General features: G+C 43.4%; 1 protein-coding gene across 1 annotated transcript in view; it reads left to right on the top strand.

The window, feature by feature from the left end:
- Nucleotides 1–23,938, top strand: part of PRKDC (protein kinase, DNA-activated, catalytic subunit) — a 527,347-nt gene that overhangs the window by 428,824 nt on the left and 74,585 nt on the right. The window contains exons 66-72 of the mRNA XM_075353287.1: nt 4,479–4,703; nt 6,610–6,718; nt 7,766–7,877; nt 7,966–8,152; nt 8,317–8,491; nt 15,428–15,606; nt 23,677–23,857. Coding sequence (XP_075209402.1) covers nt 4,479–4,703; nt 6,610–6,718; nt 7,766–7,877; nt 7,966–8,152; nt 8,317–8,491; nt 15,428–15,606; nt 23,677–23,857 — 1,168 coding nt within the window. The remainder of the gene's footprint in view (nt 1–4,478; nt 4,704–6,609; nt 6,719–7,765; nt 7,878–7,965; nt 8,153–8,316; nt 8,492–15,427; nt 15,607–23,676; nt 23,858–23,938) is intronic.

Below are 23,938 nucleotides of genomic sequence, written 5' to 3' on the forward strand. Positions count from 1 at the left end.
AGTATAAAAAGGTCATAGATATACAGTTTATGATTTATTTCCTGAATAAAAATATCCCCATAGTCCGCCTCTGAGTATATTATATACCACACATTTAACCCCTTTACGATGAAGGACGCACTGGGGTATGTCCTTTGTTCCCTCTCTCCGGTAACCGCAGGCTCCGGCGGTATTCCTCACACATCTCTGCTGATCTGGTCTTATGATCGCAGGTGGATACGTGAACCACCCATGCCTGTTAACCTTTTAGATTGCGCTGTCAAATACTGACAGCGATATTTAAATGGTCGCAGCAGAGATAGCGCCGTTCTCCACCATCGGCAACCTCGTGACGAGTTGACGGGGAACCAATGGTTGCCATGGTAGCAACGGGTCATTTAATGATCAACAGAAATGTATAACCGATCAGACGGTACAGTGATAAAGTCCCCTATGGGAACTAGTAACATAAAGAAAAAAAGTTTAAAAAAAAAAAAAGTTTTTAAAAAATATGAAAAAAATAAAAAAACCTTAGTTTAACTCACCCCCCATTTGACCCATTGAAAATAAAACCGTTAAAAAAATCTAATATATAAAGCTCAGTGTATGTATGTGTGTATGTATGTATGTCCGCTAAAGGAATCTGCACCGTCGCATTTACAATCACGAAATTTTGCAGACGCCTCATGTGACCCAGGGAACGTCGTAGACTATGTTTTGACAAAAAAAATGTAACCCCGTGCTTTACAGTTAGTCTCTATAATCCTGCCGACATTAAACTGAATGGAGGTGGGAGCTATAGGTTATTAATAGCAACGGTCAGTGGTTGCTATAGGAACAAAATAAACTGTTAATTGAAGCTTATGTGTGAGGTTATATGATGTCGGTGGGAAGACAGAGAAATATAGAAAAAGACAGACAGACAGAGACACAGACAGAGATAGATGGGGAAAGAGACTGCCGGGGGAAAAAGAGACTGCCGGGGGAAAAAGAGAGACTGCCGGGGGAAAAAGAGAGACTGCCGGGGGAAAAAGAGAGACTGCCGGGGGAAAAAGAGAGACTGCCGGGGGAAAAAGAGAGACTGCCGGGGGAAAAAGAGAGACTGCCGGGGGAAAAAGAGAGACTGCCGGGGGAAAAAGAGAGACTGCCGGGGGAAAAAGAGAGACTGCCGGGGGAAAAAGAGAGACAGCCGGGGGAAAAAGAGAGACAGCCGGGGGAAAAAGAGAGACAGCCAGACACAGAGAGAGAGAGAGAGAGAGAGACTGATACAAATACAGACAGAGATAGAAATAGTCAGACAGAAACATAGACCCAGACAGACAAGGAAAGAGACAGACAGAGAGACAGACAGCGACACACATACAGATACTTGGAGAGAGACAGTTACTATCCCGGCCAACGCCCGGGTACTACAGCTAGTTATACATATATTTGGTATTGCTGCCTTCAGAAATTCCCGATCTATCAAAATATATAATCAATTAATCTGATCGGTACACGGTGTGGTGAGAAAAGAATTCCAAACACCAAAATTACGGGTTTTTTTTGGTCATTGCAAATTGTTTTAAAATGCAATAACAGGCAATCAAACAGTGCATCTACACAAAAATGGTATAATTAAAAATGTCGGCTAAAGACTCAAAAAATAAACCATAACTGAGCCCCAGATCCCGAAAAATGAGAACGCTAAGAGTCTTGGAAAATGGCGCCAATAACGCTACTTTTTGGACATTTTTTGAATTTTTTTAACCCCTTAGGTAAAAGTATACATGTTCGGTATCTACAAACTTGTACCGATGTGAGGCATCAATCATATGGACTTCTCAGTTTTACCATATAGTGAACACGGTGAATAAAAGGCCCCACAAACAATCATGCAATTGCACTTTTTTTTGTACAATTTCATCGCACTTGGAATTTCTTTCCCGTTTTTCCCAGTACACTAACATGGTAAAACTAATGATTTATGTCAAAAGTACAACTCGTCTCATAAAAAACATGCCCTCGTATGGCAAAATTGATGGAAAAATAAAAAAAATTAAGGCTCTCTGAAGAAGGGGAGATAAAACCAAAAATGAAAAACAGAAAATTGCCCGGGGGGTGAAGGGGTTAATATAAAATTACTCATTGTACATCCCATCATTCAAAATCTAAATTGATAAACTAAACACTAATTAGCCACTCTTTCCCTGGCCAATAAAGCTATAAATTAATTATGGTAGTTACTGTACTCTCTTCCCCAGTTCATTACCAATCGCTCTCCTGTGTTCTCTATCCCTCACTATTGTGCTCCTCCTGCTTCTCCATCCCAATTCATTATAATTCCATATCCTCCCCCACTGCATTTTAATTATGCCCTCCCTCCAAATTCATTATAATTTCATAATCCCCCCCCCCCACCATTTAATTAACGTACATGTCCCCCAATTCATTATGTCATATATGATCAATTCATTAGAATATGATGTCCTCTCTCCCGCACCTAATTCATTCACGTTAAAGAAAAAAAAAAAAAAACCTCTTCAGGTCATGCCCCGTGGCTTTGCTTTCTTCTTCTTGTGGCTGGATTGTACATGCTAAATGACAGTCAGTGCGATGCTATCATAGAGAAGGTGATGGGCAGCAAGCCAAGAAGTGTCTCCCTGTAAGGCCTCCTGCCCTGGTGATAATGGTCACAAATAAAAAATTCTATTAAGTGCAATCTGTTTATGGGTCTCTCCGGTGCTTGGGCTAATGACAGTGGCTGAGATTGTTTTCATTGTAATCCGCCCTGAATGTATAATAGAGCTGAGCGGAATTAAAAAAACCTCTTTCTCAAAAATCCGGATCCGGTCCGGAATCCGGTACCCATATAAATCTATGGGAACCAGAACCCTGGGATTAAAAATGTTGATGGAAGGCATAGAGAATAGGAGCGCACACGGTTTACTCACCCATGCTCTGTGTCATGGCAGCAAGCTGCTTTAGGGTTGTGCATTCACTTCCGGAGCTGCGTGGGTCTAGATTGTGTACTAAAGTAAAGGTAGATGCTAGAATGTATGGGCTCCAGATGTAATTTGTCACGTCATGAGGGGCGTGTTCAAAATACAGCTCGCAATATGTCCTGCTCTGCTCAGCCTGAGCGCCCTGCTTCATGATTCAGGCCGCTCATGATGAGCTGCGCTCGCGATGTGTACTCCTCTGCTCAGCCTGAGCAGCCTGCTTCATGAAGCAAATACAAAATGGATACAGCCGCACACTAAATACCATCAATGTATAAGGGAACTCTGGTACTGCATTACTGCTATATGAAAAAATGAGATTTTTAGTTTATGAATTGGCCAATGCATGTAAGCCCGGAAACCAATGGGAAATATTTGCAGTGAGTTTCTTTGTGACTGAGCACTTCGCCCTATAAACCAGGCTGTGTTCATAATCCTTATACCAGGAGTCCTAGCTGCCCACACATGGAGGTTAGTCCAGATAGTGGCATTTCAAGTTAGATTTTTAGTCTAGCTGCCCAGACATGGATGTTTTTAACCTAGATAGTGGCATTTTAGTTAGGGACCCGGAATATTGAGATTTACCTTGCCGTTGGTTTCCGGCTTACATGCATTGGCCAATTCATAAACTAAAAATCTCATTTTTTTCATATAGCAGTAATGCAGTACCAGAGTTCCCTTATACATTGATGGCATTTAGTGTGCGGCTGTATCCATTTTGTATTTGCTAGTTTTTTTTCAGCTGGCACCTATACACACTTGTAGGATGTGCGGGTCAGTTTTTTTAAATATTTGCTTCATGAAGCAGGCAGCTCAGGTTGAGCTGCACCCGAGATGTGTACTCTGCTCAGCCTGAGCTGCCTGCTTCATGAAGCAGGCAGCTCAGTATGAGCTGCGCCCGTGATGTGCACTCCTCTGTTCAGCCTGAGCGGCCTGCTTCATGACGCAGACACTCCAGGATGAGCCACGCCGGCGATGTTTCATCCTCTGCTCAGCCTCGGCCTCCCGGTGCATGAATCTTGCACAGGGAGGCCCAGGATGAGCCGTGCTGGCAATGTTTCCTCATCTGACCCGCAAACCGCATCTGTGAGCGGAGTAGTCAGACGCTGTCATACAGGCTGGGGGCGCGTCTGACTGCAACCAATCACAAATGCTAGGCCTGCAGAAGGGCGGGGAAAGTCGTGCATATAAAATGAGCAGCACAGGGAGGCACCAGGAGCAGCGTACAGCCGAACGGAGCCTCGGTAAGTATGAAGCGCTTGCTTCATTCTTATTTTCTTAATTTTTTATTTATTTTTTTTAATTTTCTTGAGTGCCAGATCTGGATCAAACACCCGGAATCCCAGGCCTGGGTCCGGCACCCGGGCAACTTTGAAACTGCGCAGATCCGGACTTTTACAGTCTGGGTCCACCCAGCCTTAATAATAAATGTTAAAGTGCTGATGCCAATTAGTGCAAAATGTCCATATACTTGAAAGAAAACAGCCTTTTTATTTGACAACATCTTTTCTCAAACAGGAAACTTATCTTCCTTACATGATTCGCAGTAAAGTAAAACTGCTCCTAAATGGAAAGAATGACCAGTCCTTATTATCATTTATTGATGATGCCATGAAGATTCAGCAGAGAAAAGTGTTAATTGAAACCTTCTACAGTCAGGAAATGAGTCTTCTCTACATTTTACAAGATGATTTTGACAGAGCAAGATACTACATTACAAATGGAATAGAAATGTTCATCCAGGTATTTTTACGTTTTTATTATGTTTGTTATGAAGCACTGATATTGGGAGCGCATAAAAAGCTTTGAAACTTGCAATTTCTTTCTTGGCATTATGGGAGTTGTGTAAAAAATGTCGTGGTAATGTAAAATATGAGTTTTCATAGAAACTCAACAAACCTTTCACCAGATTTTATTCCTATATATTTTTTATGAAAAAAATTACAGCTTTTCTAAACGTTTCATTAAAAAATTACTTGAGAAAGTCATTTCCATGCCATACTATGTGGGCACACGTGGAATGCAAATTGCCACTTTTCTGTTGGAGGGCGTCACAAGGCAGCTGTAAAGGGGGCTTTACACGCTGCGATATCGTTACCGATGCCGCTAGCGATCGCACCCTCCCCCGCCGTTTGTGCGTCATGGGCAAATCCCTGCCCAGGGCGAACAAAATCACTAGTAAGCGTCTCACATACTTAACTTCCTAACGACGCCGCTGTGGCCGGCGAACAACCTCCTTTCTAAGGGGGTGGTTCGTGCGGCGTGACAGCGATGTCACACAGCAGGCCACCAATAGAAGCGGAGGGGCAGAGAGCAGCCGCATGAAAGACACTCCCACCTCGTTGCCGGAGGACACAGGAACGCTGTTGTTTCTGGGGTGTCACACGTAGTGATGTGTGCTGCCTCAGGAACGACGAACAACCTGCGTCCAAAATGACCAACGATATTTGGGAAATGAACGACGTGTCAACGATGTGGTGAGTATTTTTGATCATTAGCAATCGCTCGTACGTGTCACATGCAACGACGTCGCTAACAAGGCCGGATGCAACGACGTCGCTAACAAGGCCGGATGTGCGTCACGAATTCCGTGACCCCAACGATATCTTGTTAGCGATGTCGTTGCGTGTAAAGAGGCCTTAATGGAAGCTCTTAGCATGCACACCATTGAACATGATCTGATGTTCTGAAAGACCGAGAGTTCACAAGTTATTTCAATATTTCGCTGTTTCGATCAAAAAGTTCTTTATTTTGAGAATCATCGAATTTTATTTTTTTTTTTTTGTGGAGGCAATAGTTTAACTCTTGTTTATTTTGTTAATGCTGATGCTCCCTTGCAATTTACTTTGCATGCCGGGGCTTCTTCTAAACTTTTTCTTTTCTATATATCCTAAATAGCATGATCTCTCTCTGAGACCCCTCTGTTTAGAGCTCATTTTGGAATATTGACAGTCATGCAGAGAGAAGTACAGTAGAGGGTCAGTAACACCTGCTGCACTAAAGTAAAATTGTGGCCCCCAAAGTAGCATAACAATTCTCCTGTACTCCCCCATTTTCTGCTATAGACATTGTGACCTTGCTAGTTATGACAAAATCGGGCTGATTAAAGCAGAGAAAATATTTAGAACAATGAGTACATGTGCACTAGAATGATGCAGGGCAGACAGAACTCTGGGAAGCCATGCAAACAACAAGATTGTGGCACGCTTCAGAAGAGAAATGGCAATATAAAAGAAGGTTTTTGGATAAATTTTGACTTTCAAAGTTATCTACGGTATATCTATCTAAAACAAATACTTTAGTTATTACTAGAAAGTTAATTTCAGGAAGCGGATACTGACATTGGTTATATTCGGATGATAGCTGCTCCTCTTTCTCATATTTCTCATATTTGATACGTTTCGCAATCTGCTTTTTCAGGGTGTGAATTTTTTTTCATTTTATGGACTGACATTTCTAGATTTACATTTATTTTTGAGCTTTTAATTATATAATCTTTATTAGGTACTGTTTTTCTTGTTCCAAGAATTCAATAAATGTCATATCACAAAAATACATATTTTATTTTCAGTTTCCATACCAACATATGCATAATTCAAGTCAGACTACAGGTTTAAAATGAGTGAGTCTGTTTTTTTTTTCTTCTTAGAACTATTCAAGTATCGATTCTCTGCTATATCATAGCAGATTAACAGAATTGCAGACTGTTCAGGCTTTAACAGAAACTCAGGATTTTATCAACTTTATCAGCGTACCTGGTATTTTATTTTGCATACTTCACTGCATTTGAAATTCTATATGCTGTATTATTTCTGTGAACATCTTAAAGGGCAATAGCTTTCCTAATTAGCAAATTCGATATGTGCCTATCAATAGTCATTAAAGGGGTTGTCTACATACGGAAAATCCTTTCTGCATTACCCATTATGATATTTGGGGTTTATCAGATTTTCTTTTTGACTTCTATCAGAGGTATGCGATGGTAATAGCAGTATTTATCCTTGATAGAAGAACGTGATGTAAGCTGCATTATAGCCTATGGCTATGTGTTTTTGAGGTCACAAAGATGCACCAAAATTCATGCATTTCCATTCTCCCAGCAAAATCTATGAGATCTTGATTTTGCTGTCCACACTGGGCATCTTTTGTTGGCTGCATCTTGGCTGCGGTTTTAAGATGCACCCAAGATACAGCGTGCCAATTATTTTTTTGTTTTTCCAGCGTTTTTGAGCCCTCCCAGTCAATAGATTTCACTTAAAAATTACATTGGGCAAAACGCTTCAATAACGCAATGCGTTCTTTGATGCATTTTTGCCGTGGTGCGTTTTTTGGGACAGAAATGCTGCATCCTTGTGGTAAAAAAAAGATGCAGCGTGTGAACATACCCTTATAGTGGCATTCCTCACACTTTGACTTCTACTAACCAAAAAAGTTTAGCAAAACCAATTATTTTTACAGAATTTTGGTCTATTGGAAGTGCAGTAGAATTACCATTCATATGTAGTGTAAAGTAAAAGTTTTTGTTTAATGCATTTCATAAGACTTTGCATGTGTCTGGACCCAAACAATTAGAAGTATGTAAAGGTTTGCTTTAAAACGTGGTGTGAATCTTGCCATACAATAAAAGGCTCTCAGGTTGGCAGACTGGACATACAGAAAGTCGCTTCTGTTGTTTAGCTTTTCTACAGTATTTCTTTTCGCAGCATTGCATTCACAAATAAAGAGGTCGGTGTGTAGAAATATTTATAGAATTAAATACCGTGGCAATAGTAAATTTAGATTTTATAGCTTTTTATTTCTTTCAGGTAATTTATCGTCCCTGCCCTCTCTGGGAAGGCTGTTCTATCTCTGGATGAATCGATATCCAGATGAAAAAATGGATCCCATGCACATCTGGGATGATGTCATTACTAACAGGTATGAATGTTTATTGTCTGTTACGTGCTTGTTCCCAGATTACACTATTATTAACTTTATTTTATTTATCACTCCTTATTGATTTTAGATGCTTCTTCCTCGATAAAATCAAAGACAAACTATCCGGTCAGCTGCTGGAGGATAGTATGGAAATAGACAGTGTGAGTGAGGATAGTGAAGTCATGCAAGCCGACAAGCAGGAAGACGTGAATGTTCTCATCAGAAAATGCAAATTTGTTATGAAAATGAAGATGATTGACAGTGCCCGGAAACAGGTAGAAAATTGTGTAATGTACTGTAAGGTATGGCATTTACATGCACTGATGCTTGGTGCAATTGGTAATACAAATTTAATGAGTTTTGCCTGCCTTATGTCTGTTCTGTTTCTTCACATCACATTGCCTTGTCTCTTAACACTAAGTACATTTGTCTTCCTTAGAGCAACTTCTCCGTTGCCATGAAACTATTGAAAGAGCTTCATCAAGAGTCTAAAAGCGACAAAGACTGGTCTTTAAAATGGGTTCACAGTTATTGTCGCTACAGTCACAGCCGAAGTCAAAGCCAAAACAATCCAGAGAAATTATTGACTGTACTGAAAACTGTCTCTTTACTAGGTAAGAATTAAGCAATAAGACATTGACCTTGAATTTCTACCCCATACATGATGATTGAATCACCAATCCGAAGGGCAAGCCCATAGAGATCTAAAATGGTGCACAAAGACCCATTATTGAATAAAACTAAATTTTTATTCATTACCATTAAAATAGATGATAAAAAATTGAAAGTTCCCACAGGGGGGTAACACCAAGCAGAGGTATAACAGATTAATGGCTTACAACAGATTGGTCTGTAATCAACAGAAAATAAATACAGTCACTTAAAAAGTTCACCAGAAATTTCACTTGGGTGTGACCCAAAGCCAGATTATGGGGTCACCAGTGAGGTCCAAATTGGATTAGGCCTTTCAGATAATGAGTGCTCTGAGAAAGGAAATGCACACTTGTGAGCAAAATCAATTCTCTTTATTTTCCAGTGCATAGATTTTTTGTTATTTACAACCAAATTTAACACTACATGCAACATCTCCATTGGAAGTTTCACCAGCCATCCCCTTCTCGGAAATATGTAATGATCACTTTTATTTATCATGCCTTTCCCAGTATCCTACCTATAACCCAGTCTTGTCAGAACCTCAGAACATTGCATATGGGATAAGAAAATATTAGAACTAAATGAAAGTATAAGACTGGTTAATGCTAAACAAAATGTGCTAATACAGTGTTAATTCTAAACGGAATATAAAATATAGAAAAAGATTAACCCTTCTATTCAATTTCCACCTTTTGTAAATGGTATAACCTTTACCCCAGGGTTTGTAGGTACCACACAGGAGCTTTTGTCTCATGGATCTAGTAGCTGTAAGGGAACTTCCTACTTGCTTCGCCCTTCCCCCCCTCAATGCGGACACAAATTCTCTGTCCGCATAGGCCATTTGGGGTCTCAAATAGACTACAGATGGTTTAGTATTGGAACTCTTGACACATACATTATTCAATAGCTTGGGTAATACATCGACCGTTTCACAGTTATATAGAGCAATAAACAAAATAATAAAATTTGCATGCCAGAAACATAACCTGCAAGGCCCTTGAACCAGTAAGCGGAATTCCAAAAGGAGAATGTATTCCCCCATCAGGAGTCATGTTTGGTTACTGTTGGGGCAAGGGAGGGAGGGTGAGAATGGGGATTGCGTTACCCTTTTGTCTATGGTGTTAATTTTGGAAAATGTTCAAAACAAAAAAATACACAATTAGAATAAGTAAACAATCCATAGGGGTTCTAGATGCTTTTTTGTATCCTTTCTGAATTGCTCTGCAGCTGTATCTTCTATCTAGGAACCGACTTGTGAGGTCTACTGCTTGAATATTAAATTATCATCCGGATGAGCATATGTGGTGATGGGCGAACCCCCTGATGTTCGGTGTTCGAGAGACTCACCTGAACATTTTGTAAAGTTCGTTTTTGGGTTCTGATATAATGCGAACTTGTGTCCGAATCCCGAACTTGGACTTTACAGTTATGTGACGGGGCGGGGGGGGCTGTAAAATAAACAATAAAGTTAATAATAAACATTGTCATAATACTTAGAGGTCCCGCGACGCATCCTGCAGACTCTGTCTCCTGCCGCTTCTCCTTCTCCTTCCAAGTATGATCATCGCTATGCTGCCCAGTAACCAAAAGACCTTCCATGACCTCATAGCATGTGACCAGTCACGTGTGAATTTTGTATTATCTCATTGGCTACAGACTGGTCACATGGCTGTGATGTCATGCTAGGTCCTGTCAGTGCATCTTACCAGTACACTGTGCTCGCCCAAGCATCTCAGTACTCGGTATATTCGGTGAGTGCCCTGTACCGGCAAGATGCTCTGGCACATGCTCGGCTCCCTGTCCCTGCATGTCGGCACTCTTTGCAGAGTCAGCCCACGTGCAGGGATTCGCTGCCACAGCTGGTGAATCGCGGCGCCAGGAATCAAGTGATCGGAGATTACCGTTGCTATAGTAACCCGCCTGTCAGGTTACTATGGCAACGGTGGCAGCGGTGACGTCACCGCTTACCAACCCGCAGCTTCTGCTCACTCATTGAGTGATTATACAGCACGGGGGAGCAAAAGCGGTCTTCTTGCCCTGTGCTGTCTGATATAGCAGAGCTGCATGGGTTGAAGAAGAAAGAAGGCAGAAGACCAGGATCGTGGAGGGGTGAGAGGCAGTAATAAACATGAAGTCCCTGAGTGTGTCTGTGTATTTATTTCTAATAAAGTATTTTTTCTCTGTGGTGACTTTTTTTTTTAACCCTTTATTGGAGATTCTTAATGGCTGGGTCACACTTGCCTGACATTAAGAATCTCTGGCTTAACACTAGAACTACTGAGGTAGTCATTTTGACTACTTCGCACTATGTATTTCTCCTCTGTGACTACGAGTACAGTAGTTCTAGTGTTAATACTAGCTGGTATAACAGCTTATTACCCAGGGCCGCTGGAAGATTTGGATACAGCGCCAGAAGATGGCGCTTCTATGAACGCGGCATTTTTTCGGGGCGGCTGCGGACTGCAATTCGCAGCGGGGGGGGCCAGAAAGCTTGGGCCAACTTGCTATGCGGATTCCAATCCCCAGCTGCCTAGGTGTACCTGGCTGGACACAAAAATAGGGCGAAGCCCATGTTGTGTTATTTTTTTAATTATTTCATGAAATTCATGAAATAATTAAAAAAAAGGGCTTCCCTATATTCTTGGTTACCAGCCGGGTACAAATAGGCAGCTGGGGGTTGGGGGCAGCCCGTACCTGCCTGCTGTACCTGGCTAGCATACAAAAATATGGCGAAGCCCATGTCATTTCTTCTTTTTCTTTTTTCAAAAAAAAAAAAAAAAAAGCTTCCCTGGATTTTACATTGCCAGTGAAGGTAACACCAAGCAGTGGGGGTTAGCAGCCAGTAGCTGCTTGGATTACCCTTAGCTAGCAATACAAAAAATGCAGCGGGAGCCCACGCATTTTTCTTTTATTTATTTAAATAACTAAGAGAAAAAGGGCTTTCCTGTATTTTGATTGCCTGACATCACAGTACTGTAAAAATAAATCATTAAAAAAATGACAGAGCTGTTAAGGTGAACTCTTAACCAGAGATCACTAGTTGCCTACTGCCTGGTCTAATTGGTGTGGGTCGAGTGCATGCTTGAAAAATGAGATCAGACACAGTCGGATATGCATCTTTCCTCGACAGAAGTCAGCCCATGCTCTGCTTTATTACAACTGAGCTTGCTCTGATATAACCTTGCAAAGGGGCATGTCCGGATGTGTTCATTGGTCAGTGGGTCGAACAATGTATTAGTCCATGAGCTGATTGGTAGGCGTCATTGTAGGCGGGTCTATGACATCATTGGATGGATCCATGGCGATGGTGATGGGAGGGACGTCATCTGGTGGATCCATGCTGGATGGTCTGGTCTGTAATGTCATCTGATCTTTGGTTTGGTCTGCTCTTATATGGTATCTTCTTACACCTGGACATTCCTTGCATTCCAGGCAAGGTGTGGAGAAACAGGCAATGACAGCCACCTTTATATCTGTGTCATGTATATGATCTGAAACCTGAATTATGTAAGGCAAATCGACATATTTCCCACAATGCTCTATGTCCAGAGGTTAATTAAGTATTTCATCTTATGGCTCTCCTCAACAGAGCTCCGCGGTATTTTTGATTTTCAGCGCAGATAAAGCAGATGGCTATGGGCTGATACCCCCATCTGCCTGGCGTTACCTTGGCTAGCAATCAAAATACAGGAAAGTCCATTATTTTTTTTATTTTAATAAAAAAAAGTTTTTTGTTTTACTTTGATTTGACTGTAATTTTACACTAATAACTACGTCCATCTACTATGGTAGTACTAATTGGCAATGGGATTGGTCCCAACATGCATCTTTTACCTGTCTAATTGCTGTAGAATTTGCTTATGGAGGCCTGAGTGATACATACATACATCTACTTTAGGCCTCATCTTCCACTCCATCATGGTCATTTCTGAGCATCTCCTTCTTTATAGTTAATACATATATAGTTGTTAACAAAGTCCATGTATATAGGAGTATAAAAAGATATGATTACACGCCTTTTTGCCCCATCTTCCACTCCATCATGGTCATTTCTGAGCATCTCCTTCTTTATAGTTAATACATATATAGTTAACTAAAGGGTACTTTACATGCTTCAACATTGCTAGCGATCTCATTAGCAATGTGAAATTCTAGATCGCAAGTGCGATCTTTCGAGATCGCACATAGGTCATTTTACGCATGTGCGATCTCAAAAGATCGCACTTGCGATCTAGAATTTCACATCGCTAATGAGATTGCTAGCGATGTCGCAGCATGTAAAGTACCCTTTAGTCTATGTATATAGGAGTATAAAAAGATATGATTACACGCCTTTTTTTGCGTGTGCATCTTCTATTATGCTATTAATGGACACTTTGTACAACTATGGGTGATACATGGTTAAAGTAAAAAGTTGTTTCTCCAAAACACTGAGGCCATCAACTTCTTTCTTCTCTTTCCTCCTCTTTTCTTCTTCTTTTGCCTTCCCCATTTCCCCTTATTTCTCTTTTATCTCCCACTTATTGGCTATACTGATACCTACCTTTTTTACTGCTCCTTTTTCACATTTTGTTTTTTTTGTTGTCTTCTTGCACCTATTCAGGTTTTGTTGCAATTTCATCTATAAAATGCACTAACACACACACACACACACACACACACACACACACACACTATTTTTTTCTTTTTCACTTTGTGGTCATGTGATCATGGTTTTAAAGGGAATCTGTTAGCAGGTTTTTGCTATGTAAACTGAGGACAGCATAATGTAGCAGTTTAAAAAAAAAATAAATAAAAGCAACTCTGCTTCTCTTATCTGTGTGAGAGAGCTATTGTTTACTTAATTACAGGGTAATAAACCCATTACTTTAACATTGCAGGACTAGAAAGGGAGGTGCAGAGAAGTCCGCCATGCCTGCTGCTGTGATTGACACCTCACAGTCAATGCATAATCCCTATTGAGAATTTGTGAGAATTTGGTGTGGGCGGGACAACTCTCCCAACTCCGCTACATGCTTAAAACTTAATTCTTTGATTATGTGAGAACAGCTGCACTCAGTATTCTATGTAATACATCATTGGATTCAGAATCTGCTTGCATACATTATGTTGTCATATGAGCTAGAAAAAAACCTGCCTTTTGTCTTTCTAACCACTCCAGTCCCAGACCTCTCCTCAGTTGGAGGTAAGGGGGTATAAGACCAGGGCTATTCAGGAGTTAGGGCTACGCTGGTGGTCCACATCTCGTCACCATCAAGCGTACCTCTGGGATATGGGACAGCTAGGAACTCCCCTAGCCTGAGGGCCAGTTTAGGAGTCCCAGTCCCAGTTTTACATCACCCATCATGACAGTTTGTTGAGGTACTACTTAACAGCTATCTGCTCCATAATCCAAACAGATGTGCTTCAGAAATGGACTTCATATGTAGAATGGAAAGTCTCTCATCTCAAAACAAAATTCATTCTGATGGCTTGTTTCGAATTTTGGCAGAATTGGATCATATTTAGAGAATACACTGAATGTTTATACCTGAACTCACTCACTATATAACTGAGACTAAACCTCAAAGTTAAAGTCACCCCCCTTCCTCTTCTACCTTTGTTGTGTTCTTTTCTTCTCTTGTCTATTTCTCTCTTACTTTCTTTACTTCTCTTCTCAAAATAGTACTTCTGGTTAGTACTTTGAACATTTAAGTTTTTAGATTACGGTATTATTATTACGGTATTATATTATCCTGATGTTATGTTATCACATGAGACCATAATAATTTAGATGTTAGAGCCGCACAACTTTAACTAATGACAAGGAGGGTGCTCCATGCTCGTGGAAGCCGTAAGGAATAAAGAAACAGACTGAGCATGAAAGTGAACTCACCAATACACTATAAAATGCAATATTTTATTAGATACAAAAACACCTATAAAAACAGTTAAAAACAAGTGCAGGGCAAAAAAAATAAAATCATGCACAGCAAGGAATAGCAGTGATATTCCAATAAAAAAAGTGGTTAGATACAAAACCCAGAGAATACAATTATCCCTACAAAATTTAAAGGGTATCAAGACCGCAAAACAGGAAATATAGGATCCAATTCCCAAAAGACAATGCATTTACCACAATTGACAAACCTCAAGAGGTAGCTAGTCACTCCAAATGCATGGGAAGCAGGTAAGTATAAAAAGTATTACGAAATCATGAGAATCCACTGCTGTAAGGAATAAATATGTTAGAAACCAATACAAGAAGATAGCTGTATGTAAGACAATAGCGTCCCACGCGTATCACCGCACATAGGTGGCTTTGTCAGGGAAAGGCACCATGCCCTTATAGTTCTGTGCTAAACAATCACAAATAGGGATTTGAAGCATTTTTTCATGCATAGCCACATAAAGCATTTAAAAAGAATCTATCAGCAGGTTTTTGCAAGGTAAGCAGAGGACAGCATGCTGTAGGCATTAAAAAAACAAACCAACTGTGCTTCTCTTATCAGTCTGTATGTGTGAAATTGTTTATCTAAACTAAAGTGTTTATTAGCCTGTGATTACCATTACATGACTAGAAACTCACCTGTAAGACAGTTCGGCATGCCCCCTGTTGTGATTTACACCCCACAGTCAATGCACAATCTCTATAGAGAGCCTGATGTGGGTGGTATAGCTCTATCAGCTCTGCTGTGTTCCTGAATCTAAATTCTTTGATTGATTGTTTCAGAACAGCTTTATCCAGTAATCTATATGATACACTCTTGGATTCAGAATCTTCTTGCCTACATTGTGTTGCTGTCAGATGAGGTAGCAAAAACCTGCTGACAGATTCCCTTTAAATATCATTGTAGTGAAAAAATTGCTTTCAGTTCTTGCTCACTGAATATATTTTGTGTTCTGTCATTTTACAGAGGAAAGCAGCCTTGAAGGTTTAAACAGAGTTCCTCAGTCATTCAGGTATCACAATATGTTACTAGGTGGTACTTATAAAATCATGGGTGATGCACTCAGCAGAGAACCAGACTGTCTAAATAAAATTGAGGAATCAAAGGCTAGAAAAATAACAGAGCTTGCAGGATCCGCTAATGAGGTAAGTGCAAAAATGCATCACAGTGCAAATTGGGATTCTGATCTGGCTTATATATCCTGAGTCATATTGCAAAGGATTGTTGAAAATCCACTTGTGACTTTTAGGATCGCTACTTCCAATAGGTGGCGCTGTGCTATAGTTTGTCTCCTTTACTGGAGAGACAATTTGAGTTATGTACTAGTAACATGCTAAAACTATTTACATCTTGATGCTACATAAAAATACTAAAGCAGCAGGCTTTATTTATTATTATATTCAGTGTCAGACTGGGGTACTCTCGGCCCACAAGAGAAAATCATTCTTGGGGCCCACTATATAGCTACATAGAAAAAAATATAAGACCACCAATTGCGTGGTAAAACGTGCTAATATCACGGTATAATATAAGATAATACATCTCTTAAAGCATCTCTCCAGGTTTTTTTTTGTTTGTTTTTTGGTTTTGTTGTGTTTTTTTTTTTTTAATGCTGGAGTTGGGGTTCTCATCATAGGTCATAATCTTAGTCTTCTACTCCCCTTCTGGCATCTTCACCGTATAGCGCCATCGAGATTGTCGGTCTCTGGTAGTTTGTGATCTGCCGGCTGCTTTAGTGTTTCATGGAGCCAGAGATCATACCTCAATACAAGTCTACGAGAGCCTTGTTCTGGCTCTCATTGACTTGGATTGAGCACTTGTTAAGTGACTTATGACTTAACGACATTCAGAAGTTGGGCTCACAAGTTGGCTCCACAGGAAAAAAAAAATAAAAAGATGAAAATGTCAGAGTGAGTATAAGACAGTGGCAGAGACCTTGGCTTAAAAGCACCATGCCATTTTTGAAAAAAAAAAAAAAAGTGCTGGAGTGGTGCATTAATGTTATAGAAAGACCTGGCGCCCACATTTTGGTGAAAACTCAATGATAAATGTCCCCTGATGTGTATTAACCACTAAACAATTTGATCGGCGCTGCAAGTTTTACATGAACAATGTGTCAGTTTATGCTGTGGATATTCACCACTGATTTCATTCTTTGCAACACAAAGGAAGAGGTCTATAACTTTATATGAAAAGCCTAATTTTTAATTTTATTAGTGGTATTGGCAGAAAATCAAAGTCAGTCAGGTGTGATACAGGGGGAGGGGACATTTGCGTACTAGAATATACATTATTGTTGGCCAATTTACTAGTAAACTTTGAGTTTACATGATTGATGCCTATGAACCCATAACTGTACACACATTATACTGACCCGAAAAGGGAGCTTCTGTGCAATATAGGATTGTATAGTAACTTCACCAGTCACCGACCACTCTCTTATCATTGTATGAATTGTCTTTTGATCTTTTTTTGTGTTTTTACGAGTTGTTGTTATTTTAATAAAGTTCAAATTATTTTTCACAAATTAGTTCCGCATTTCTCTGGGTAATTTGGGTCTTCCTCATGAAGACCTTTTGTAGGTTGTCTAATTTATCCCCACACATTTATACAGATGGGTCTTGTGAGTCTAGACCTGGTATAGTAGTGGTTGTGAACAGTGTGAGACTGTGACCGGGGTTATCTATGACGGCCGGTATGTCTCGCCCAGGTTGTGCTCACTCCATGATAGAAAGTAAATCCACTATAGGGTTAATACTGTTTCCCTACAGGCTTAAGGAAGGGTTAAAAGGAAACAGGAACGAGGGCAGGTGTGCCGGGTGTGGGGGAAGTGACCAGAACTTCCTGAGCCCTCTGCTGGAGAGGCACATGTATTTTGTTATGGACTTTTTGTTTGGACATTAAACACCGTGTGCTGTGAACCTTGATGCCTGGATCCCGTGTCTTCTGCTGCGCAGCCGACCGCGCTACCTCACATATGGTGGAGAATGCGGGCATGACAGCCGGTGAGGTGTAGCATCCATCCCTGGTGACCCAGCTGCGCATGTCCTGGATTCGAGCGGCTATACTACAGCCCAAACCCGGCGACGCCATGGAGGACATACTAAAGCATTTGGCTCAGGCTAATGCACAGCAGCAACAGACCAATGCACACCTGCTCCAATCCTTGCAAGTGCAGGAAAAAAAACTCCAAGAACAGTTGGATCAGGCCAATGCACGTCAGCAGCAATCCTTGCAAGTGCAGGTCAAAATGCACCAAGAACAGATGGAGCAGGCCAATGCACGTCAGCAGCAATCCTTGCAAGTGCAGGACAAAAGGCACCAAGAACAGATGGAGCAGGCCAATGCACGTCAGCAGCAAGCCTTACAATTGCAGGAAAAAAGGCACCAAGAACAGATGGTTCTCCTGGCCAAGTCGATCCGTGCCGGACCGGCAGCAACAACCCCGGGACCGGGTGACGACGGCAGCGTCCGGAAAGCGGTGAGACAAGCGTTGCAAAAGATGACCCCGGGTGATGATGTGGAAGCGTTCCTGGCGGTGTTTGAGCGGGTGGCCGAGCGGGAAAAGCTGCCGACCCCGCAGTGGGCTGAGGTATTGTCGCCCTATCTGACGGGGGAACCCCAAAAAGCGTACCTGGACCTCGGTACCGAGGACGCCATTGACTATGTGACCCTGAAAGCCGAAATACTGGCTCGGTTGGGGGTGAATACCTATGTACGGGCTCAGCGGGTAAATCAGTGGTTCTATGAGGAAGCCAAACCCGTACGCTCCCAGGCCTATGACTTATTACATCTTGTAAAAAAGTGGTTGCAGCCTGACACTCTGAGCCCGGCGCAAATGGTGGAAAGGGTAGTAGTGGATCGTTTTGTGCGCACTTTACCCGTCACCGTTCAACGGTGGGTAGGACAGGGTGACCCGAGTACCCTGGACCAATTAGTGTCCCTGGTAGAGCGGCATGTGGCTACGCAGGACTTGATACGGGACACTGAGACTTTGCGTACCGCCCGTCGGTCCGGCCCCTCCAAGCCTAGGGCCAAGGACCCACCGCCGACACCGGTACAGGAGTCCGCTACCATCCTGGCTGAGGCCGCGCCCGCCGTTCCTGAGGTCCGGAAGGCCATGTACCCTAAACGACAACTTGTCAAGGGGGTTTCCTTCCCTATTAGATGTTGGCGGTGCCAGCGGGTGGGACATATGGAAGCCCAGTGTCCACTCACCACGGAGCCCATGGATTGTGGGGTTACCCGGCGGGGTTCAATGTATGCTCAGGTGGTGTGTACCGCTGACCTGGTCTCCCCAGAGACAGAGCCCCACTTGTGCCAAATACAGGTGAATGGATGTCCGGTTACAGGATTGTTGGATTCCGGAAGCTTAGTGACCCTTGTGCGATCCACCTTGAGAGCTAAAGTAAAGGCCACAGGACGCACTGTGGGGGTGGTTTGCATACATGGGGACCGCCACGACTATCCCACGGGGATTGTCACCATCACAGCACCTTGCGGTCAGGTGCAACATGAGGTGGGACTTCTTAACACTCTTCCTTATGACGTGATCCTAGGAAGGGATCTGCCCTATTTTTGGACTTTATGGAGGGGACCCCCTAAGTCCCCTCAGATATTGGTCGGTCCGGGACCTGAGCCCTACAATCCTGAATCCGGGACACCTGCCGTAGGGGTCACGATGATAGGGACAGAGTGTGAACCCGATAGGTCACCCCTAGAGGTATTGGCAGGAGAGGCTGAGACGGTCGAGCCCATCCCGGAGTTGGAGGCGTCCCCGGATACGTTTGGGACAGCCCAACTCCAGGACCCTACGTTAATACATGCCCGGAGTCGGGTGACAGTAGTTGACGGGGTGGCACAGCTGCCCAGTGCCCAGGTAAGGTACCCCCATTTCGCTCTTAAGCAGGATTTACTCTACCGGGTAGATGAAATACGGGGCGTAGGGGTAGAACAGTTGGTAGTGCCCCAGCCGCATCGCCGGCGGGTCCTCGACTTGGCTCATAAACACCTGATGAGTGGCCACCTAGGGGTCAAGAAAACGCAGGAGCGAATATTGCAAAGGTTCTATTGGCCCGGGGTCTTTGGGGAGGTAAAACGGTTCTGCGAAACCTGCCCGGAGTGTCAGCTTACTGCACCCCTGACCCATTTTCGCAGTCCGTTGGTACCGTTACCCATTATAGAAGTCCCTTTTGAACGGATAGGGATGGATCTGGTGGGGCCCCTCGTAAAGTCCGCTCGAGGGCACCAACACATCCTAGTGATCGTTGACTATGCCACCCGGTATCCCGAGGCGATACCTCTCAGACATACTGCAGCAAAGCTTATAGCTCGGGAGTTGTTTGCTGTGTTCTGCCGGGTGGGATTGCCCAAGGAGATCCTTACGGATCAGGGGACCCCATTCATGTCTAAAGTGACCAAAGAGCTATGCCGGCTACTCCAGATCAAGCAGTTGCGTACGTCTGTGTATCATCCGCAAACGGACGGTTTAGTCGAGCGTTTCAATAAAACCCTGAAAACCATGCTAAGAAGGGTGATTTCAAAAGACGGGAAAGACTGGGATATGTTGCTTCCCTATTTGATGTTTGCCATACGAGAGGTGCCACAGGCATCCACGGGGTTTTCGCCTTTTGAATTGTTATACGGGCGACATCCCCGGGGATTGTTGGACCTGGCAAAGGAAACATGGGAACAAGAGCCCACCCCCCATAAAAGTGTGATTGAACACATTTTGGGTATGCAGAACCGCATAAGCGCGGTCATGCCAATTGTGAAGGAGCACTTACAGGAGGCTCAGGCCGCGCAAAGCGGCCGCTACAATAGACAAGCCACCGTGCGGACCTTTAAACCCGGGGATCGGGTGTTGGTATTGATCCCCACGGCGGAGAGCAAATTCCTGGTTCAGTGGCAAGGCCCCTACGAGATAAAGGAAAGAGTAGGGGTGGTTAACTATAAAGTATTGCAGCCCGGTAGGCGGAAACCTGAACAAATATACCATGTCAACCTATTAAAACCTTGGCAGGAACGGGAAAGCCTGATGGCTGTTTTTTCCCCACCTCCCTCCTCTTCGGGTCGTTCACATCCGGCTCCAGCGACCTCCGGAGAGGACGAACCGGAAGTAAGGATTGGAGAAGCCCTCACCAAGCAACAGAGGCGAGAGGCCAGACGGTTGGTTCAGCAGAACCCCGATGTCTTCTCCGAGCTGCCCGGTAGGACCAGTCTGATACGACATGATATTGTCACCGAGCCCCACCTGAAGGTACGCCTGAAGTCATACCGGGTGCCGGAGGCTCGACGACAAGCCATATCGGAGGAAGTAAAGACAATGTTACGCCTGGGGGTCATCGAAAAATCCCGGAGTGAATGGGCTAGTCCGATTGTCCTAATACCAAAACCCGATGGCTCCTTAAGGTTCTGCAATGACTTTAGGAGATTGAACGAAATATCCAAGTTCGATCTCTACCCCATGCCCCGGGTGGATGAGCTGATTGATAGGCTGGGACAGGCGCGATATTTTACCACGCTCGACCTGACCAAAGGGTACTGGCAGGTGCCACTAACGGAGTCCGCCAAGGAGAAAACAGCTTTTGTTACGCCGGAGGGTCTCTTCCACTATGTTGTCTTGCCTTTTGGGTTACATGGCGCTCCGGCCACGTTCCAGAGGTTGATGGACTTAGTGCTGGAACCCCACCAGGCGTATGCATCAGCGTACCTGGATGACATCATTATTTACAGCTCCGATTGGCAGACCCACTTGGAACAGGTACAAGCGGTGGTGGACGCGCTTCGAACAGCCGGATTGACAGCCAATCCCAAGAAATGTGCATTGGGACTCACGGAAGCCCGCTACTTGGGCTACGTGATAGGCCAAGGAGTGATTAAGCCCCAAATTAACAAGGTTGAGGCGATCCAGAAGTGGCCTAGACCCCTGACCACGAAGCAAGTTAGGGCCTTCCTGGGTATCGTGGGGTACTACAGGAGGTTTGTAAAGGATTTTGCGGGACTATCAGCCCCCTTGACGGACCTTCTCAAAGGCAAGAAGTCCGTCATGGTGCGGTGGACTCCGCAGGCCGAGGACTCCTTCCGGGCCCTGAAGGGGGTCCTGTGCGGACAGCCCGTTCTGGTCAACCCTGATTTCCGGAAGGAGTTCATAGTACAGACTGACGCCTCGGAGGTCGGCCTGGGGGCAGTGCTGTCTCAGGTGGTTCAGGGGGAGGAACACCCCGTCACCTTCTTGAGTAGGAAGCTCACCCCTCCCGAGCGGAATTATAGCGTAGTGGAGAAGGAGTGCCTGGCGATCAAGTGGGCCTTGGAGTCCCTACGCTATTACCTGCTGGGACGGCAGTTTCGCTTGGTGACGGATCACTCTCCACTGGTCTGGATGAGGTCCGCCAAGGAACGGAATGCCCGGGTTACCCGGTGGTTCCTTTCTCTGCAGAACTTCCGGTTTACGGTTGAACACCGGGCCGGTAGGTTGCAGGGCAACGCCGATGCCTTGTCCCGCGGCCCGTGCTTGATGGCTGGAGTTCAACCCCGCACGCTTGAACTGAGGGGGGGGTATGTGAGACTGTGACCGGGGTTATCTATGACGGCCGGTATATCTCGCCCAGGTTGTGCTCACTCCATGATAGAAAGTAAATCCACTATAGGGTTAATACTGTTTCCCTACAGGCTTAAGGAAGGGTTAAAAGGAAACAGGAACGAGGGCAGGTGTGCCGGGTGTGGGGGAAGTGACCAGAACTTCCTGAGCCCTCTGCTGGAGAGGCACATGTATTTTGTTATGGACTTTTTGTTTGGACATTAAACACCGTGTGCTGTGAACCTTGATGCCTGGATCCCGTGTCTTCTGCTGCGCAGCCGACCGCGCTACCTCACAACAGCTATGGGTCTCTACAGGTTTTCTCTAAACAGCACACTATATAATAGAACATCATCATTGTAGACCATACATGCACCTTTCATTCTGGACATCTATGTGCACTTTGTTTTCCACCATTGTATGATTGAATGTCTCATTGCTGACTAGGTGATCCCAAACACTAGACCATAGGTGTTCAGCTTGCAATGTCACATGAACTGGCCCTCATACGACTCCTGGCTGCAGTGCTTGGTCCTCAAAATCGTTTTTCTAGCGGTCGGCCCTTTAATTTTTCTATAGAGCCCTATAATTTTTCACTCTCATTAATGAACACCGTAGCACACAAGCAATACTGGATGACGTCGGACACTAGCCAGTGTCAGGAAGCTCTGTGTGGGCAGGCTTAGATCACGCTGCACTCCAGTGTTTGAGATGTAAGCAGCAGAACTGTCTGTTAAGTAATGTGCTGCATTCATCAGTCTCTCTGTATCCTTTGATGTATGCAGCAGTCTGTGTCTACTAATAGAAAAAAAATCTATTAGGAATTATTTTACTTCTGAGCACCACTTATCACAGTCAAGCCAGGTTTTACCGATAATGTCAGTATCTCCTATGTGATGTACACAATAGTATCAGTGTATCCTATGTGTTGTATACAGCAGTCCTGATGTCTTCTATGTTGTTGTATACAGCAGAATTGGTGACTCCTTTGTGATTTAGACATGTCAAATACTGCTTGCAACAGTTTCTGTATCCATTGATGTAAAAAGCAGCCTCATGTTTTCCTATGTGATGTATACATGTGATGTATACAACAGTATCAGTGTATCCTGTGTGTTATGTACAGCAGTCCGGATGTCTTCTATGTTGTATACAGCAGCGTTTGTGTCTCCTATGTGATTTATACATGTGAAATACTGCACCATTGTCTAGGAGGGTTGATTCTACTGCAAGATACTCTTTAAGGCTTCTTCAGTAATGTAATCTTAATAGCCCATCCTTAAAATAATCCATCAGTTTCTGATTGGTGGCATTCAGCCTCTGCTGAAAGCGATCATTGCACCCAAGCAAATATTCATAGCTGCTGATGCGGTGTTGAAATTAGTAGGGGAGTGAGTGTATTTTTTTTATCAATGTTCTGTCTTAAGTAACTTCACTTAAAAAGACAGACAAACATTGTAATCCAATATATACAATGTGCAATACAGGGTAATATTGTGGTACCGTGTTAGCCTATAAAGGTATCACTCCTAAAATACTTTTGTCATTCTTGGGACGTAGTATTTCAATTAACCCAATATATAAAGTTTTTTGTGCTGTTGATTTGTAATACTCGATAATTCCAACTTTCTCCCAGGTTGCTGCTGGACTTTATAGAAAGTGTCTCTGTTTCTTGAATTCTGCTGTGAGAAAAGCTGAAGAAGAAAGACAGTCTCACTCAGATGACTGGACTGGTAATAAAGGAGTCGTCAAAGCTTACATGACCTTAGTGGATTTTTGTGACGCCCATCTTCGGAAACTAGAGGAAGGCTCAGCAGGTAAGTTGTCTTCAGGATAAAATTACATTTTGTGATATTTGATTTGTACTTCCAGCTATAAGGTAACTTGAGGCTTTATGT

The sequence above is a fragment of the Anomaloglossus baeobatrachus genome, chromosome 6 (genome assembly GCF_048569485.1).
Source record: "Anomaloglossus baeobatrachus isolate aAnoBae1 chromosome 6, aAnoBae1.hap1, whole genome shotgun sequence".
Lineage (NCBI taxonomy): Eukaryota > Metazoa > Chordata > Amphibia > Anura > Aromobatidae > Anomaloglossus > Anomaloglossus baeobatrachus.